A 19479-nucleotide genomic window follows, 5' to 3' on the forward strand; every position below is an offset into this window, starting at 1 on the left:
GATTTAAATACCCTGGTACATGGAAACAAAACACATGAATGCTCATCTATAAACAATATAATATGCATCAGGTTTTAAAGTTCTTAGATTTCATTTTAAAGTCAGTCAGCCGACTTTAAACCAGCGATAAATCATTTTTAATGTGTTGTGAATTTTAGATTTCTTACCATTTTCTACCTCCACAGACAAAACAAACATTTTTGTTTTGTATGTGATTTTTACGGCATTTATTAGTACAGTCCTCTGTCTCAGTGTAATTGGCTGTGGCAGTTTGCTTCCAGTGTGACTTGGTTAGCAGTGGGCCCACAACATTTAAATTTCCATATCCACTTTCCAGCTGTGCAATTACAATCATGTGTAATATTCCCTCCAACAGGGCACAGATGATAGGGAGTAAATTTGATTCCTCCATCTGGAAAGTCTCGTATGGCTGAAACACAGGGCAGCAGGCTCACTGCTGTAACACAGGAAGATCACATCAGACCTGAGTACAGTTTGCATTTAGGTGTTGACCTGTACGTTGGAAACATACCTAGTAGTAATGATAGATGAATCAGACGTGCCATGGTCTGTAACATGCAAAAGAAAAAAAAGGTAGAAAATCGAGAAGGAATTGATCGTCACATTAAGAGTTTATAAATAAAACGTTCACCTTCAGTGCTTCCAGTCTTTGCAGAGATGACTGTTAAATATCCAAAGTGTTGAATAAACCTCCCCACTGTCCTCTGGCTTGCTGTCTTTCTCCAGAATGATAACTCAGAGAAATGTCGGCAGGAGTGACTTTTTATATTGCTCTTTATATTATCATATTTTTGATTAAATAAACACAAATGTGTTCTCATCTTCCGCCAATGGAATAATGTTGCTTTCCCCCACTCTAAGGTACTGTGGATGTGCAGTATTATAAACTTAATAAGGTCAATCAACTTGACTGATATAGAAAACATTTTGATTTTAAATGTTGTTTTAAATGTTGTTAAAGCAAAAAATCCACAAAAAAATTTTTTTTTTGTTACACATTATTATTATATTTGTTTAAATGGAGGTTTTCCTGTGATCAGTAATCGCCTCCAACCTGTTTCATGAATGCACAGCACATTAACTCAGCGTTTGCTAATAAACTGTAGTTGTTAAAATCTGAAGGCTTTAAGAGCTTCTTAGCCAGGTTAACAGATGAACAGCTTTTAAAATATTTATTCCTACTGTAAGTTATTTTTCCATTTTGTCTTTATTATGGTATTATATTTGTCCTATTTTCTCATTTCTCCCAAAAAGAAAAAGTCTCTGTTTCCACATACAGTGATGTTACTGTTAGAGAGTGTTCCTAGTCAAACAGGAAGCAAATATATCCTGATCAGTTTTTATTTTGATCTTATAAACAAATTGGGTATGTAACCAAGGTATACTGAAAAAAGTCTCCTTTATGTCATCAGGTACAGAAGCTGGTAATAAATAACCAGTTCATTCACCGCCACATGATTTCTGCTGCTGCATTAACCCTCATCTTAATACTTTCAATAACTGACACTGACTTTTCACCTTAAGGAAATCGATATAGTCCCCATTCTATACAGCGATCGAAACAGATCCATAAAACAAACAATTTCAATATAGTATTGTTTTTCCTCTTGCATGATTTTGACCTGTGCCTACACTGTTGTAAAGTTTTAAGTACACTCAGTACAACAACCCGGATGGTAATTGGACATGTGTAATGACAATACAGTTGAATCCTAATCCTTTATTATGTTGGCCCATTCTTTGTAGCTATAACATCTTCAACTCTTCTGGGAATGATTTCTGAAGGGTTTAAGAGTGTTCATGTTAATTTCTGATCATGCAAGCAATTGTGAGGTCAGACACTGATAACGGACAAGAAGGCAATCCACCCCAAAGGTGTTCAGGTCAAGGGTCAGGACTCTGTGTAGACCAGTCAAGTTTGTGCACTAGTGTGCAGTCATGTTGGAACAGGAAGGAGCCATCCCCACGCTGTTTCCACAAAGTTGGCAGCATGAAATTGTCCAAAACGTTTTGGTATGCTGAAACATTAATTCTTTCTTACCCACGATACAGTCAGAACAAAACCCAGACTCATTGATCAGATTGCCAGTTGGAGAAGCATGATTCATCACTCCAGAGAACACATTTCCACTGCTCTAGAGTCCATTGGCAGCGTGCTTTACACCACTTTATCTGACATTTTGCATTGCACTTGGTGACATAAGGCTTGGATGCAGCTGCTTGGCCATGGAAACCCATTCCATGACTCTCTATGCGCTAATCGGAAGGTCGGGTAAATACTTTGATGTTTGGTAAAAGTTGTGATGGTGAGTTTGAAGTGTTACTAAAAACAAACAGCTGGACGAATAGTTTGCAACACATTAGTTTAACTGACAACAACATGGTAACATTCTTGGGCATAAAAAGGACAGATGGACAGATTTCACCCTAGGTCTGTGAATGGTGTCTGTGACAGATTGGTATACCCCACTATCTCTTGAATCAAGATATCGCTGAAATAAACACAGTTTGCATTTTGTTAACTTTACATTTTATTATTAGCACAGAATTAATATTCTTTAGTTTTTTGTTTGAGAGAAAAATAAAATGTTATTTCTTATAACCGCTCAGTTAAATTAGCCAGATATTTAGGTTTTTAATGACAAAAATAATACATCGACTCTTTACATAGAAGCATCTTTGACAAACACAGGTACTTCTGAGAAGTGGTGGGTAAACTGTTAATTTAACAAGGCTTGCAAATGATAGTAACCAAAGTAGTTTTCCTGTGAAACACAACACTACAGCTACAGCATACAAACATACAAACAGCATATATACACATTGGGTTTGCTGGGTCATCCATCTGCTTCTCCAGGAATGATGTGATGATGATTGAGAAGCTGCGAATCGTTTTCTTTGGTGCTATCAGTTCAGTCAATGTCAATGAAAAGCTCTGTGGCCCAAAACACAAATATTAATTCAAAAATATATAAAAAGCAGAGTGGAATGGCTTCATTTTAAACTTCCCATTGACCTTTATACATCTACTTATATGTAAATATTGCAGCTTACAGTGACATGTGTCACACAGATAAAAAAAAGATGCAGAATATAAAGTAAAACGTCAATTTATGCCTACGGGCTAGAAAACATTTTGGTAGATATACCTGACTTCTCTGTATATTCATCAGTACAGGGCTTTTCATTCATTCCTGGAGAAAAAGAAAAAAGAAAAACAATAAGATTTAATAAAAACCAGGTGAAGAAGTCTGATTGGACAACAAAACAGCAACTTACTTTGACAAATGTATGGTAATTTTTCATGGCAGTCGGCGTTGGACCACTTGATTTCTTCTGTCTTATTATCAAAGATGACTTTTCCACAGTGGTTGTCAAAGTCAGAGTTGGTGGACAAAGCTCTATTCAACTGTGATTTTACAACATTATACCCTGAAATCCACTTCCACTCAGGTCTGTAGCCAAAAATGGACCTTTGCAGTCCAATCCACACCCCCGTCTTTGAGTCCGTTTTATTTTGCAGTCTTTTCACATCATCCCTTACTTTCTTTTCGCAGATCTCAACCAGGGAGAAATGATCCTTCTGGCAGTCCTCCAAGGCATCAATCCAACTTTTACTTTTGTTGTGTAGACTGACTGGACACAAAAATCGAGAGTAGGTTTTAAAAATGTAATGCACACATATTGTACATAAACTCCATGTCATTATGTTAAATTAAATGCAGTCTTTAAACAATTTTACTGTGTTGGGTAGAGCTTACTGTTAGCAGCAGGGTACTCAGCACATTGAAATTTAATCTTTACTTTCATGCCATTCTTTGATGTCATGTTAAAGCAGATATTTCCATTCCTTTTGTGGAGGAAAATATACAGGTGATTTATTGAAAGCATGTGTGGCACCAAATATACTGAATCTTTGTATTCAGTAATTGAGTACACATGAAACATACTGTTGTGTAAGATTAACAGCTGTTTTGTTGAAAGTGACATTTGGGTGGCATTCAGGCTGAGTGTAGTTTTCCTTACAAACTGTATCGTTTACAGAGACCTTTATAATTCCTGATACACAAAACCAACATATAAAGATTCATCAGAGAAAATATCACTGCATGTGTGCTTAAAGTATTTCTTAAAGAATGTGCTGGTTTGCAGTGCTTACCATTTTCTACCGCTAGAGAGGAATTCAAACACTTTCGCTCTCTGTAATTGGTGCCAGGACATGTTCCTGAGCTGTACATCGAGCACATTGAGTCCAACGAGTCCAATTTTTGAGCCACAATTTTCAGTGTGAATTGTTTTCTGTTGCTCATACAACATTCAAGTTTCCAAGTTAAATTGCCAATTTCTAAATCTCCTGCATTTGGGTACACATAGGAAGAGAAAACAAAGTGCAGCTGGACTGTTGCTGTAACAGAATAAGACCAGATCAACAGTTTAAGTATCATTTAGTCATTTGGTTTTTTTTGCATTACTGTTATCTAAAGAAATTTAGAATTTAAAGAAAGGTGACTGGACTTCTTAAAGATGTTTCAGCTGAAGAACTTCTCAGGTAAGAGGTGAAAGTCTACAAGAAACTTTAAAAAGTCCAGTTGCTTTTCTTTCCAAACTCCTTAGACCTGAGAACCTGCACAGACACATTACTGTTATAGTTCATCTCTAAAAAACGTACTGATATATATGTAGTATATTTATGTATATGCAAAAATGTAAATACAAAAAAAGTGCATTATTTTTACATTTCTAATTATTTAAATTTTAAAGGCAAATATGTTTTTTGTGTTATTTTCTTCAAGACCATGCAAAAAATTTGAATTTCTTTACTCTTTTTGAATATAGACTGTAATGTTCAGTTCACGTTACTCTTCATGCTTTTTAAATGTTTGCACCACTTTAACTAAATGCTGTAAGCTCCATAACAACAGGAAATATTTGTTTATTTATTAATTTTAGAATCTAGGTACATCATATTCAGTGATGGGAATAACAGCGTTACAAGTAACGGCGTTACTTTTTTCAGTAACGAGTAATCTAACTAATTACTATTCCTATCGTTACAACGCCGTTACAGTTACTAACAAGAACATGCGGTCTGTTACTATTTTTCAACAAACAGACTGTTGAAGCTGTGTTCATCTTACCACATCTTATATCAGTTGCATGGAAGTAGCTGACTACGTAAGTAATCTGGACGCTACAGCTTTAAGCAGCTGCGCGTGCTCCCGCGGACGGTAATCACGATCACTTTCTAGCACAACACCTGGAGCTAAGGAGGCTTGTGTAGTTAGTGTTGTAGTGTTGTGGATAGTTTTGTGTTGTGTGTCAGAACAATGAGGCGACTGCTGTCTCCGGGTAGAAACATGAGTGATACACCTGCTGCTGTCAGACCTGCAGGTATCAGGCTGTGATGTTCTCCTTTATAGTGGACAGAAATTATTTTTTTGGAGTGGCACAAATAATTTGTGTGGCATCTTATATAATGCAGAACAGCTGATTGTTATATAGATAGTTTGAAATGGTTATTTTTTTTTAAAAAAAGGTAAAAGATAAATGGCTGCAAATAACTTTGTTGTTTGCAAAACTTGTGCATAGGATTTTAAAATTGACAATTTATATTTGCATTTAAAGTTATGAAATATGATTCATTAAACATGTGTGTGGTTGTTACAGTAAAAAATATAACCTTTTCTACTCTGGTTTTATGTTTTTTGTCTGATTTTAGATCAATTGTGTTAATACAGTGTGTCAAAATGAAAACATAACTGTAAATTCAGACACGTGAGGTTGTGCTGAAAACAATGATACCAAACAAGGCAAATAAACTGTTTTTAAAGGTGAAATGTGGAGGGAAAATCAAAAGTAGTTAAAAATGGCCAATTATACCCTGGACCCCAGAGGGTTAAACGTTTTTTTAAAGTAAAGCAATAGTTACTTTTCCAGTAATTAATTACTTTTAGAATATTGTAACTCAGTTACTAACTCAGTTACTTTTTTGAAGAAGTAACTAGTAACTATAATTAATTACTTTTTCAAAGTAACTTGCCCAACACTGATCATATTTAACATTTATAACAATGATCATTCACCAAAAAACATACCTAAAAGTAGTGAAAGAGGGCTCAGCAATTCCATGGCCTGTAAATACAAAAGTCAAAATAAAAACCCAACAACAACAAAAAAAACAGAAAAAGTTGAACACATGGGATTTTATGCAAAATAATATACCGTTAATATTGGTACATCAAAATCCAACATGATGGACTTTGAATATGCACTTTGAATAGGGCAGTATAGTACTTTGGTAGTCAAATCGTGACAGATACCACTGACAAACAAAGGCTTGTCTGTGCAGTTCTCTTCTGATGATATACACAAACTTCTGCCAATGAACTCACATGAACTTGACCTTTAACTCGAGACTCTATCAGAGAAGTTATTCTTACTAAAAAAAAGGCTCATGAAGGCTATCCCTGTGGACCTTTTGCCAGTTTATATAATGTTTACACAGAAATATTAAAGTGTTTAATAATTAATAATAATAAACATTTAATCATTCTACGAGTTCTTTTTGTGTTAATTTTAGAAGGAAGTTCTTAGGATTTACCAAATACGCACACATTCTGGTAATTAGTAATCTAATTTCAACTTACCTTCTCAGTGAAAACTTGCTGTTGGCCTCTGAAATATAACAGAGCTTTAGACTGGGAAATGTAAACTTGTGTCTCTGTATGGAGATATTAAACTCATCCCTGTTTTGACTATACAAACACGCCCACCAACACACCATACACACCTAGGATCTTATTAACACTGGGGGCCTCGCCCAGCCTTTTTTTTTTTTTTTTAATTTGTCCAGCTCTGGTCTCATAGCTTCTGCCTCTGTTGCACCTTCTAAATTGTTAATCTGTCTTCTTCTTCTTCACCTTCCCTGCTGTTATTTTTACTCTGAAAGCTTAAGCTTGATTTACTTTGTAAGGACATAGTAACCCGAGATTCTTTAGTAGAAGTCACGAGAGTTTCAGAGTAACAGACAATTGGCGTCACACAGTAACCATGGTTACACACTGTCACGCGCACCTGTGCAAACAGTCTGAGAGAGACTGTGCTGTTGTTTAATAACAGACATCACTCTGAGCATTATGCATGATTTCATCTTTACATGTTGAACTTGTTGGCATTTTTCACTACCCACCAGCGTAAACTAAGAATACAAATATTTACAATGGTTTGTGTGTAACCTTTGAGGACTCACAGTGTGTCGACTGAAGAAGGCATTCTGTCCACACACAGACACAAAGCAATTTGAGCACACACTTAAAACTATTTTACAAATGCATACATCTGCATACATACTTCACTGTGCACACAAATGTCTAAGAGTACACGCAACTGCCTTCTCGCTCCCTTACAAAACCTTAAATGTGTGGACGAATCGTCTGATACGCACCGATCATGTTGCATGCCCACGTGGGGTTTTGAGGCAAATTTAATGCTGTCACTCAGGGGTGGGCAACTCCAGGGCTCGAGGGCCAGTGTCCTGCAGGTTTTAGATATCACCCTGGGTCAACACACCTGAATCAAACGATTAGTTCATCACCAGGCCTCTCGAGAATTTCAGGACATGTTGAGGAGGTAATTTAGCCATTTGAATCTGTTGTGTTGGATCAAGAACACATCTAAAATCTGCAGGACACCGGCCCTCGAGGCCTAGAGTTGCCCACCCTGGCACATATCATCTGCAAATGTAAGCTGCGATCATGTCACAGTGTAAAACTGGGAAATCTGGGCCTCCAATGCCTAACTATTAGTTACAGTGGGGCAAAAAAGTATTTAGTCAGCCACCGATTGTGCAAGTTCCCCCACTTAAAATGATGACAGAGGTCAGTAATTTGCACCAGAGGTACACTTCAACTGTGAGAGACAGAATGTGAAAAAAAAATCCATGAATCCACATGGTAGGATTTGTAAAGAATTTATTCGTAAATTAGGGTGGAAAATAAGTATTTGGTCACCTCAAACATGGAAAATCTCTGGCTCTCACAGACCTGTAACGTCTTCTGTAAGAAGCTTTTCTGTCCCCCACTCGTTACCTGTATGAATGGCACCTGTTTGAACTCATCATCTGTATAAAAGACACCTGTCCACAGCCTCAAACAGTCAGACTCCAAACTCCGCCATGGCCAAGGCCAAAGAGCTTTCGAAGGACACCAGGAAAAGTATTGTAGACCTGCACCAGACTGGGAAGAGTGAATCTACAATAGGCAAGCAGCTTGGTGTGAAAAAATCAACTGTGGGAGCAATCATCAGAAAATGGAAGACATACAAGACCACTGATAATCTCCCTCGATCTGGGGCTCCACGCAAGATCTCATCCCGTGGGGTCAAAATGATCATGAGAACGGTGAGCAAAGATCCCAGAACCACACGGGGGGACCTGGTGAATGACCTGCAGAGAGCTGGGACCAAAGTAACAAAGGTCACCATCAGTAACACACTACAACGGCAGGGAATCAAATCCCGCAGTGCCAGACGTGTTCCGCTGCTGAAGCCAGTGCATGTCCAGGCCCGTCTGAAGTTTGCCAGAGAGCACATGGATGATACAGCAGAGGATTGGGAGAATGTCATGTGGTCAGATGAAACCAAAGTAGAACTTTTTGGTATAAACTCAACTCGTCGTGTTTGGAGGAAGAAGAATACTGAGTTGCATCCCAAGAACACCATACCTACTGTGAAGCATGGGGGTGGAAACATCATGCTATGGGGCTGTTTTTCTGCCAAGTGAACAGGACGACTGATCCGTGTTGAGGACAGAATGAATGGGGCCATGTATCGTGAGATTTTGAGCCAAAACCTCCTTCCATCAGTGAGAACTTTGAAGATGAAACGAGGCTGGGTCTTCCAACATGACAATGATCCAAAACACACCGCCCGGGCAACAAAGGAGTGGCTCCGTAAGAAGCATTTGAAAGTCCTGGACTGGCCTAGCCAGTCTCCAGACCTCAACCCCATAGAAAATCTGTGGCGGGAGTTGAAAGTCCATGTTACTCGGCGACAGCCCCAAAACATCACTGCTCTCGAGAAGATCTGCATGGAGGAATGGGCCAAAATACCAGCTACTGTGTGTGCAAACCTGGTAAAGACCTATAGTAAACGTTTGACCTCTGTTATTGCCAACAAAGGTTATGTTACAAAGTATTGAGTTGTATTTTTGTTATTGACCAAATACTTATTTTCCACCCTGATTTACGAATAAATTCTTTACAAATCCTACCATGTGGATTTATGGATTTATTTTTTCACATTCTGTCTCTCACAGTTGAAGTGTACCTCTGGTGCAAATTACTGACCTCTGTCATCATTTTAAGTGGGGGAACTTGCACAATCGGTGGCTGACTAAATACTTTTTTGCCCCACTGTAGCTTATACTCAATCCAGAGTCTGATTCACAGCCACGCTGAGCACTGGCTGACTTTTCCTAGCATCTAGCAGCAGATTATTTAAACTGTATACCAACGTTTATAGGCTACTGTATAGTTTCTCTAATTGGTAAATCACATTTTCTAGTTGATTTAGAAAAAGACACGTCCACGTCCCCAAAACAAGACAAAACATTTGTGTGCACAGAAAGGTTTTTCAAAGAAAAAGAATATCTGATTCGTAAAGCTAAACAAATTGCCTTGTATTTGTGTGTGGATTGAGGCACGCACTTGTGAGTCCTCAAAGGTTACACACAAATGATTGTACATATTTGTAAATCTTAGTTTATGCTTGTGGATCATATCGTAGGTTTTGCAACCCTTTTGAGGCAACTTTCCCTCCATAAGTCTATGCTGCAACAGTAACAGGAGACAGCTCCTCTGTTGAAGTGCTTTAGTTATAATAAGAGACATTCAAACAAGTAGACATCTTAAATGTTTTTGTACATTCAAAGAGTAAGTAGAGTAATGTTTATTTATATACCACTTTAAGATACGAACGAGTCTCACATTGCTTTACAGAGGTAATAAAAATGTGGTCAAAATGGACACAACCGAATTACGTAAAGCAACACAAATCACAAAAAATTACTCAAATGCCTTTCTAAATACATTAATTCACAGCTATTTTTTTAAAGGATGCCACAGTGTTGACGGGCCAAAGACAGAGGGGTAAGTTGTTCTGCAGTTTTAGTTTCAAAAGGTTTCGATCTCTGGACCTCAGGATTTGGTTTGAAGAATAGGTGTCGAGTAGACCGGAGACATATAAGTGGGATCCTCTCCTCCTAAGGCCATAAAAGAAAGAATGAAGATTTTGAACTGATATGTAAATCTAACAGTAAAGCCAGTGCAGACACTTTAACAATGGAGTGATATGAGAGAATTTATGAGTGGGATAAAAGCCTTACAGCAGCATTTTTGGCAGATTGGAGTTGATTAATAGATGATTTAGACAGACAATACCATAGAGCACTGCAGTAATCTAAGTGGGAGGAGATGAAAGGATGAACAAGCATCACCATTTTTGAAAAAAGTAAAATAAAAATAAACATGGCAAAAATAAACCGTACAATAACATTAGGGTGTTAGACTGACCATCTCACATTAGTCCAGAGTACCAGACATTCTGAGTTAATGTGTAAATTCACATTGTTGCACTTTAAAGTCTCTTAACTATTAATCCACTACATCAACTGCTTTGCAGCACAGCTGCTGAAGTCACATGTTACAGGCCTGAATGCATTTTCCTTTTAACGAATCATTCTTTTATGAGGTTTGACCCTATTCAAACAACATCTGGGACTCGAGAGCAAAAGATTGAAAATACTCTGAATATATATTTTAGGTGTAACTGAAACCACTGATGAAGCATGTTTTTTTCCATGATGATATATTATATTTGTTTCACAGGATCCAAAGACTCGAACCTACTTTTCATCTATTTATAACTAATGTGTTTCCAGTCATTGTTCTATAATTAGTCTTTATTTCCAGGAAAGCTTTCATTACAATTACTTGACATGTTTTTTTGTTTTTCGCAAAGAAAAGGAAACACATCTGCTTCCACCTCATGCAAACCTAAACCCGGAAAATGTTCGCGCCCCCCTCGCGCGCATGCGCACACGCATGCACTAACACATTCTCCAACCACACACACCCATACCGCTTGTTTGCGGTTTATTTCACACCTCAAACATTTAGTAAACAATTAAGCAAATACAAGTAATCTGCAATAAATTACATTTAGTAAGAAAATAAACTACTAACTCTTTTACGCTACGTCCACACCTGCACGGGTATTTCTGAAAACGCAGCTGTTTTGTCCACACGTAAACGGCGTTTCGAATCACCGAAAACTGAGATTTTTTAAAACTCAGTTTTTGCGTTTACGTGTGGACGAGGAATACAGAGTTCATCAGGCAACATCAAAGGTATGTGCCTTTTTTCACGTCACGCTGTGCGCCACGTTATTGTTTACATGAGATGAATTGCAGAATAGCAGGTAGAGACAAAATACTGTTAATGTGACAATCTGCAGGTTTTACACGCTTACATATACACATGCAGCTACTGTTCCTCTATTTACAAAGGCAGAGGCATCACGGTGTGATTACTTTACATGTAGTGTAAAGGTGTAATAATATTCAACATTGCTATCAATACATTTTTCAATCCCTCTGCAAAATAGGTTTAAAAACATAAACAACTGTTGGATGCTGTTTGTCCGTGAATTGAAGAGCCCAGCGCTGCTCCCGACGAAGGGAAAACCAATTCTGCAGGGGAGACCTACCTCGGCACTTGTGCAGGTGAAGCCAAAGGGAAGATTTGCTTCACCATATTTTCTAGTCTTTGGCTTAGAATGAAGTTGGTTTGGAAACATATTCAGCGATGCTTCATCTCCTGATTTGCGTTTGTGGAGGCGCCCCAGCAGTGTCCAAGCATTGTTTTTTTGTTGTTTTGTTTTTTCCTTTTCATACTGCGCCTCCCTTGCAATGGCTCTGTGCCCCCCTTAGGGGGCGGGCCCCACACTTTGGGAAGGTCTGGTGTAGAGTATGGTGAGGAGGCTCTGAAGAAAGTTGAGAAAATGGAGGCTGATCTTGGAGGAACAGAGATCCTGGAGCCCCTCAGACATATTTACAGCCAACCCTGCATTAGACACACACACACACACACACACACACACTCACACACACACACACACACACACACTCACACACACACTCACACACACACACACACACACACACACACACACACACACACACACACACACACACACACACACACTCACACACACACACACTCACACACACACACACACACACACACACACACACTCACACACACACACACACTCACACACACACACACACACACACTTTAATGATGTCATTCTTTAGTCCTTCCTTTTTTTCTCATTCATTACTCCAACTTGTAAGTTGACCATGAATCAAGCCCTGTATCAGTCTCATATAATCTGCTAATTATACATGAGTTGATCTGTTGAGTGGCTCCTACTGTTCCTCTCACTCTTGCTTTTTTTTAACTTGTTAAAACACTTTACTGACCACATACATACATGAAAAAGTGTGTGTAAACTCTCCTCTCCAGCTGTTTGTCTTTACTGATGCAGAGGTGGGGAACACCAAAGAAGTGATCGATCTGGTGAAGAAGAACTCATGTCCTCTGTGTACTCAGCAAAAGCTGTTGTATTGCAGGTGTTTCTCGTTTGGGATTGGGGAAGGGGCCAGCTCTGCTCTCATCAATGGGATGGCCAAGGAAGGAGGAGGTCACGCTCAGTTCATCACAGGGACTGACAGGATGCAACCAAAAGTAAGACATTAAACACAATTACAGGTCAAGTTAAACATTACAGCAGCAGCAGATACATATTTGAGATCAGACCTGCAGTGAGTAAAATGTCTGTTCCAGCTGTTTGTGTATATTTGGAAAGTTTTCATTATTTTTCAGGTGATGCAGTCGCTGCGATTTGCTCTGCAGCCAGCTGTGGTCGACATCTCAGTCACATGGGATTTACCAAAGGAAGTGTCTGTCACTGTCCTCTCTCCACCAATCACAACACTTTTCCAGGGTCAGAGGTCACTGATTTATGCCCAGCTCACTGGACAGGTAGGAGCAGCAGCCTCTCATGTTGTTGTTTAGGTATTTGATGACAGTGATTAACGTGGCTTCTAACACTGTAATTCTGTGTCAGAGCTCAGAGGCAGCAGAGGGCTGTGTGACGCTGAAGTACAGCCTGGCAGGTCATCCCTCTGAGAACCAGCTGCACTTCAGTCTCAGACCTGCAGAGGACGCTGGGTAAAACAGTTTAACACAAACAAAACTTCTGTTTTGAATTGTGAGTTTCCACGTGTTGAATTTAAAACAGTATTTTCAGAAACGTAACTCTACTTACTGGAAAACAGTTAATAATACCCAAACCTAATGCTGTGTGTCTAGTTTTAAACATGTTTCACTTTTTCCTAATCATTATTTCTTGGATTAGGGATATCATAACATCTAATAGTATATCATTACTGATCACAAACATATTAGACATGACAGAGTAATCTCAGTCTGCCGTTTGTGTGAAATCAAGGAGACATTGTTTGAATTCAAGTCCAAAAACTTTTGTGCAATAATCTGACACTTTTACTCTAAAATACACCAAGAACAGACAGATTGACACACACAGGAACATCACCAACAACAACTAATTTGTGTCCTCAGAGCCTGCTTTTGTAAAGAATGACAGACTTGTCTGCACATTGCACACTGTCATAGTGTTTGTTTAGAGAAGAAAACAAAGTCTGTCTGACTTTTAGAGGCAAATCCATCAGCAGCAGAAAGGAATCGAGATCCTGTCAGGACTCCTTCAGCCTGATAACTGGGGTTAAGTAAAGACAGCATGTCTGTCTGGACTAAAGGTCACCATCCTCTGTCAGTGTGTGCGATAGAAACAAAGTATAGCACGATAAATCTTGAAAATATAGTCACTGGCAATACTGCATTATTTAAAAAAAAAAAAAAAGCATTTTTAGAGTTTAGTAGGAAGAAACACAGAGGTGTTTAATGCACTGTTGTCTATGTTTACCAGATTCTCGTTAAAAATCTTTAGATTTCTATTTGGTTGCTTAACAATGTCTCCATGAAGCCCTGTAACACAAATCAATTAGTTAAAGTACAGTCATGTCTTAAAGACATCAAGGCCTGGATGACCTTGAATTTCCTGCTTCTAATTTCAGGCGAAAGCGAGTTTTTGTGCTCGACCCTAAAAATGTTAGAAACACAGAGTCCAGATACTTGACTCCCTCTGCATCCTTGTCTTTCCCCTCACCCCCAACCAGCAGATAGTTGCCCTCCCTGAACCTGGTTCTGCTGGAGGTTTCTTCTCTTTTAAACAGAGTCGTTCCCTCCCAATGTTGCCAAGTGCGTGCTCATAGGGAACATCTGGTTGTTGTGTTTTTCTTCTCTAATATTATAGGGTCTTTAGCTTAATATGCAAAGTGACGTAAAGCAACTACAGTTGTGAAGTAGTGGAATATAAATAAAATTCAAATTGGCTAATTGCAAATGATAAATGATCATTTATACAGTCTATCAAAGTGATTATGGGGGATTTCTGCTAAGCTGCAGCCTCTCTTCACTATAACTCCTGTTAAAACTATTTTAGGATCATGTTCTTTTACCAAAGCAAATACCACAACATTGAAGTCTAGGGAGCCAGCTTCAGTGTTAACTTAAGCACAGCTCAGTAATTTCTTAAGCTGATGGGTAGTTTTTGTTTTTACTACCCAAGTTACTAGCTGCTTGTTAAACAGTAACTTCAAACTGTCAGTAAAACCAAGTCCAGCTCAGTTAACTCATGGATCATTCCATTTGTAATAAATACGGGTCTTCTGCTCAACCATCCATCATTTTCATAAAAAATGTTAAGATACAAAGTGTGGGCACATATGATGAGTGCTGTGAAATTTTAGGTTCAAATAATAAATACTACTCAAAATAAGTTCCTTTGAAAAATGCTCTGTCAACCCACTTTCAGGCATGTTATTTTTTCACGCACTGAAATCTGATGCCATCTCAAAAACCAAGAAAACTCCCTGAAGTTTTCAGACATCAAAATGAATGAGGCTCTATAATTTTGGAAAAATGATGCTCTTACATTTTATTTTCAACCTGGACTAAGCAAAGTTGTACTACTAAAACAAAAATATCAGTAGATTTTCCTGTCCAACAAGAATATGTGCATATTTTTCATTTGCGAGACTTGAGGGACTCCATTTCAAATCATCAGAGCTGCGGTTGCAGGGTGGTTGGTGCCTGTTGTGGTGGTAACCACTGAACCATACCGCCTAAAGATTATGGCCACCCGTTTAGCGACTCGGGAGAGGAAAGAGGTGATCTACCTGCACTGTGCATAGTGAGGGTGGAGTGCTGCTGACTTCGATGAGAACACTGTCGGGTGGTGGAAGGAATGCTTCAAGGACCTCCTTAATCCCACTGGCATGTCTTCCATGGAGGAAGCAACGAGGAGGTGGAAAAGTCAAAGCCTGAAAAGATGCACTGCTGTCAATTTAAATATTAACACAAAATGATGATGTGAGATAAAACAGATTTGATTCTATAATTTGAACAAAAACACATGATATAATTAAAAACACACCATAAAACAAATAAAATGAAGTCAAACTAAACGTAGGCCTGCCTCACAGCCTGAGAATAAACATCTGCATATGTAACATATGTGTTAAATACTTGTGAATTTCACCCAAAACACATTTTTTTGGATTAAATATGTCATTTTGGCATCTCACTCTCCTACCTGTGTGATCTGAGTCTGTGTGGGTGTGCGCTGCGTGATGACGTAGGCGCGTGCATGTGTGCCCCGGTCACAGCTCCTTTCAGCATGGCCGGAGGTAAGTCACTGCCACGTTGCTCTCAGCTAATTAAAGTTTGTTCGGATCCCAAGCTGCAATGTGAATACAGCCGAACCGCCGCGTTTTTGTTTGTCATTAAGAGACTCATTCGGGATAAGTTTTGTGGAGGGCGGAGTTCGCTAATATACACTTATAATGAGTTTTAGCCGAGAACGCAGCTGAAATGCTAGCATGCTAAGTTAGCCTGATCGCTAGCGGCTTGAGAGCGTACTCGCGGCAGTCTTTTTTTTAACAGCATGCACTCTTTTTCCCTTCGTCAGGAGAGGTGTACTGGCAGTCGCGTGACACACACAGATCAGACACATATTTCTGTGTTGCAGGTATGGAGATGTTCTTATGTTTTGGAGATGCAGTCTTTCATTCATTGTTTTTATAATTACAGTGTTGTATTGCCTGTTAGATGGCGGTTATTAATATGATTGTACTGAAGTATAATGTTTGAACTATAAGCACTAGAATATTGGGTCCTGGTTATTGAATTGTATTTATCTGACTGTTTAATTTGTTTTTGAATTATTTGTTTAGTCTTATAAGTTGTTTTTGATGTTTTTTCAGTGACATATTATTTATTTTGTGCTTTTTGTTTTTGAGAGCTTAAGTGAATGTTTTAAAACAATTTGTTGTATTTGATTTATTATATTATTATAGTATTAATGAAGCTGCAGACACAGCTCCTTTCAGCATGGCCGGAGGAGAGGTGTACTGGCAGTCGCGTGACACACACAGATCAGACACATATTTCTGTGTTGCAGATGTGCAGTAAACAGCCAAAGACCCAGTACTGTCTCCTGCCTCTTACTTTCACGCCAGAACACAACGCAAGAACAACAGGCGTAACACTTGAACGGGTTACACATATCAGAAGCTAAAACACTGGTGGTAATCACACTCCTAACCTCCCACTGAGCTGCACCAGCGTCTGATATTATCCAGAAACCACACGGCAGCAGAAATTATTTTCCTCATCAGTTGTTGTAAAAACATGTCAGCACATTATTTTAGAGCATTTATGACATCACAGTTTGGGATTTCATCAGGAAGAGCATCCAGTGTAATAATCTGCCAAATCAAATATGCAGAGCTGCCCACCTTGGTGACCCCGTGTGACAAAGAAGTACACAAACATATGTAATATTACTGGTTGTAGAAAGTAAAATGTGTGTTCTGTCTGTTTTATTTGATTGATTTTGATTTGGGGAATTAGACCAGCAGTGAAGTGTGGGCCACCATTCTGGCTCTGATCTGGCTTCATGGTTTCAAGATGGATGCAAAGGACGAGTGGGAGCTTCTGGCTATGAAGGCTGCCTCGTGGCTCTGTGCTCACAATGGTACTAGCAATGATTGTAACAGATAAAATAACAGCTTTAAAAAACTGTTTCATTCTACAGCTTTCCTCCCACAATCATTATTTTAATATCTGTGTTGTGTTTTTAGCACCGTGTGTGTCAGAGTGTGTGGATGCTGGAAATGTCCTGCTGGGCTGCAGCGTGAAGAAAGAAGCTCTGGGACTCTGAGAGTTTTCTTAAAGTAGCTTCATCTTCAGAGTGAACAGAAGCAGGTCTGCTTACTCCACACTGCCTTTGATACAGAGCTGTTTTATATCATCAACCCCTTTTACATGTTTATTTGTCATGAATTATGTACCTAATATTGGTTTTACCATTGTGGAAAAAAGTATGTCAAAATTGTCTGAATATTCCTAACACAGTAGAAGATTGGACCACTGCTGTGGCAGCTCATTCGCAAAGTGTTTTAATTCCTTTTCTCTGCCACTAGATGGCGATTATGTTCATGCTTTTACTGATTTCACACAGAAACACCAAAACCAATCTAGAATCTCATCAATTCGAGAAGACCACAACCAATACAGCCTTCGTTCGAACAAAATCACACAATTGATTGTCCCAAAAATCAGAACAGAATTGGGGGAAAAGGTTTTAAATACGCTGCCCCTGCTTCCTGGAATAATCTGCAGAAGGAACTGAAATTATCAGAATTGGTTACCTTGGGAGAGTTTAAGTCTGTCTTAAAGGAACGAGAGAACAGCTCTTTTACTCAGTGTGATTGTTTTTAATGTGTTATTGTATATTTTACACGTGTTGGTATGGGATATTGTATTTGTTTTAAATGTATGTGGTATGTGACTTTTGTTGCCATGATGCCAGGTCTCTCTTGGAAATGAGATTTTTAATCTCAATGAGATTTTTTTACCTGGATAAATAAAGGATTAATAAAAAAAAGAGTGTCCGTCTTTCTCTCCATCTTCAAGCTGGCCAAACGTCATGACTTTATATCAGTAAATGGTTTTAACTAATTAAGAAAATGTTATGTGGAGTTTCACTTATTTTTTCCAAAAGTTAGATCATAAGAGGTTTATAATTACTTAACACTCACTAACTCTCGCTGACATAAAATCTTATATCACTTTAAAGGTTTGTTTAAAAAAAAGAGAGGCAAAATGATGTTTTCCTCATTATACTGATATTTGTCATTATACCATTCATAGATCATAAAAGTCAAAGAGCATATTTACAAAAACAAACATATTCCTTTTCTGTCACTTTTTATGGTTTTAAACTAAAATAGCTGTAAAATAGTTTTGGTTGTCCAGTGATGTTTCTTCTGTCTCCTCTCCTCGTCCAATCCATAAAGTAGAGTCCAACTGCTCCCTGGACCCTCTGCAGTACCTCAACACTGATCAAACCCAGGCCACGGTAGGTAGAGTGCTGATGTGTCTGCTGTGTGTGGTTGTTACTTATTACTGAGAACTAAATATGAATGTGTTGTGGTGTGCAGGTCAAGCTGGCTGCAGGACACAAGTTGACAGAGATGTTGAACTGCTGATTTATTACAAAGACGCCCACCAGCCCACTGCTGTGGTGGAGGCAGGACAGGCCTCTGCTGAGCCGGGTGAGTGAAAAATAAGTGAAGTCATTAGTTTGCAAATAAAAATTCAACCTGGAATTTAATTGTGTTGGAATATATTAGAAACTGTAAACTTGACATTTTTCTGTCCGTTTCATGTCTCTGATGTGTTCAATGGCTTCATGTGGAGAGTTTGTGTTGGTAGTGAATCAATCTGAAAATATGAGTAATACTCGCACCAGCAGTGCCAGAGTATTCATAAGTGGTGTTAGAGTTACAAAATATTTCCTCAAATCTTTCCTCAAATCGTTCCTCTCACACAGTGGCCTCACCATCTTTTCCCTCTTCCCTTCAGGACAGTCCTCTGCTCCTGTTGAAGAGTTTACCAATGGGCTGCTATTCAAACACTTTACAGTTTGGGGTCTCGTTGTGAACACATCTTTCCCATCAGTTGTATTCATGTGATCTCAGTGACTTAAAGTGATATCACTGTAAAACACCATGTTGCCTTTGGATGATTCTGCAAAACTCCAGGTTATGTTTGATTTACTTGCTAAAACAGATTACTGAAAGCATACTTGTATACCTGCCAAAGAGTTGAGCTTTTGCTTGTGTAGATGAAAAACTCTCCTCTCTTGCTGTTTGTCTTTACTGATGGAGAGGTGGGGAGCACCCAAAGA

At 38.7% G+C, this 19479-nt stretch overlaps 2 protein-coding genes and 3 long non-coding RNA genes across 7 annotated transcripts; 3 read left to right on the top strand and 2 right to left on the bottom strand.

Annotated features, from left to right (window-relative positions):
• Positions 1–298: 298 nt before the first annotated feature.
• Positions 299–736, bottom strand: LOC120719591. Its single transcript, XR_005692727.1, has 3 exons — positions 653–736; positions 533–569; positions 299–457 (listed from the first exon to the last, which is right to left on the bottom strand). It is a non-coding gene; the product is annotated as an uncharacterized LOC120719591 (long non-coding RNA).
• A 1798-nt stretch (positions 737–2534) lies between these two features.
• Positions 2535–6905, bottom strand: LOC120720033. Of its 2 annotated transcripts, XM_040009631.1 has the most exons (8): positions 6669–6905; positions 6117–6153; positions 4181–4426; positions 3972–4080; positions 3783–3871; positions 3301–3657; positions 3171–3215; positions 2535–2956 (listed from the first exon to the last, which is right to left on the bottom strand). In XM_040009631.1, exons 2-8 carry the CDS (start codon positions 6148–6150, stop codon positions 2934–2936), a joined length of 903 nt encoding a protein of 300 aa, XP_039865565.1. In that variant the 5' UTR covers positions 6151–6153; positions 6669–6905; the 3' UTR covers positions 2535–2933. The 2 variants fall into 2 exon arrangements, with proteins under 2 accessions (XP_039865565.1, XP_039865564.1); XM_040009630.1 differs by lacking the exons at positions 6117–6153; positions 6669–6905 and having other exon boundaries at positions 4181–4758.
• Positions 6906–12691: 5786 nt separating this feature from the next.
• LOC120719725 (von Willebrand factor A domain-containing protein 5A-like) lies at positions 12692–13793 on the top strand. The gene is made up of 3 exons (XM_040009159.1): positions 12692–12827; positions 12966–13124; positions 13210–13793. The coding sequence occupies exons 1-3, from the start codon at positions 12765–12767 to the stop codon at positions 13315–13317; spliced, it is 330 nt and encodes a 109-aa protein (XP_039865093.1). The 5' UTR covers positions 12692–12764; the 3' UTR covers positions 13318–13793.
• Positions 13794–15734: 1941 nt separating this feature from the next.
• LOC120720060 lies at positions 15735–17772 on the top strand. Of its 2 annotated transcripts, XR_005692783.1 has the most exons (4): positions 15735–16199; positions 16632–16813; positions 17139–17262; positions 17369–17772. It is a non-coding gene; the product is annotated as an uncharacterized LOC120720060 (long non-coding RNA). The 2 variants fall into 2 exon arrangements; XR_005692782.1 differs by lacking the exon at positions 15735–16199 and having other exon boundaries at positions 16562–16813; positions 17369–17769.
• A 704-nt stretch (positions 17773–18476) lies between these two features.
• LOC120719522 lies at positions 18477–19244 on the top strand. The gene is made up of 3 exons (XR_005692712.1): positions 18477–18648; positions 18731–18844; positions 19155–19244. It is a non-coding gene; the product is annotated as an uncharacterized LOC120719522 (long non-coding RNA).
• The last annotated feature ends 235 nt before the right edge of the window (positions 19245–19479 follow it).

Source organism: Simochromis diagramma, unplaced genomic scaffold (assembly GCF_900408965.1).
Source record: "Simochromis diagramma unplaced genomic scaffold, fSimDia1.1 OVJJ01000344.1, whole genome shotgun sequence".
Classification (NCBI taxonomy): Eukaryota; Metazoa; Chordata; class Actinopteri; order Cichliformes; family Cichlidae; genus Simochromis; species Simochromis diagramma.

What these genes read in the sequence shown, in the direction of transcription:
- LOC120720033 (XM_040009630.1), bottom strand. Translation starts at nt 4,466, where the DNA reads ATGATACTTAAACTGTTGATCTGGTCTTATTCTGTTACAGCAACAGTC. An exon ending in TGAGTACCCTGCTGCTAACA is followed by an intron (nt 3,658 to 3,782) that starts GTAAGCTCTACC and finishes TTTTGTGTCCAG; the next exon opens with TCAGTCTACACAACAAAAGT. An exon ending in ATTACCATACATTTGTCAAA is followed by an intron (nt 3,216 to 3,300) that starts GTAAGTTGCTGT and finishes CTTTTTCTCCAG; the next exon opens with GAATGAATGAAAAGCCCTGT.
- LOC120719725 (XM_040009159.1), top strand. Translation starts at nt 12,765, where the DNA reads ATGGCCAAGGAAGGAGGAGGTCACGCTCAGTTCATCACAGGGACTGAC. An exon ending in CTGACAGGATGCAACCAAAA is followed by an intron (nt 12,828 to 12,965) that starts GTAAGACATTAA and finishes ATTATTTTTCAG; the next exon opens with GTGATGCAGTCGCTGCGATT. An exon ending in ATGCCCAGCTCACTGGACAG is followed by an intron (nt 13,125 to 13,209) that starts GTAGGAGCAGCA and finishes ATTCTGTGTCAG; the next exon opens with AGCTCAGAGGCAGCAGAGGG.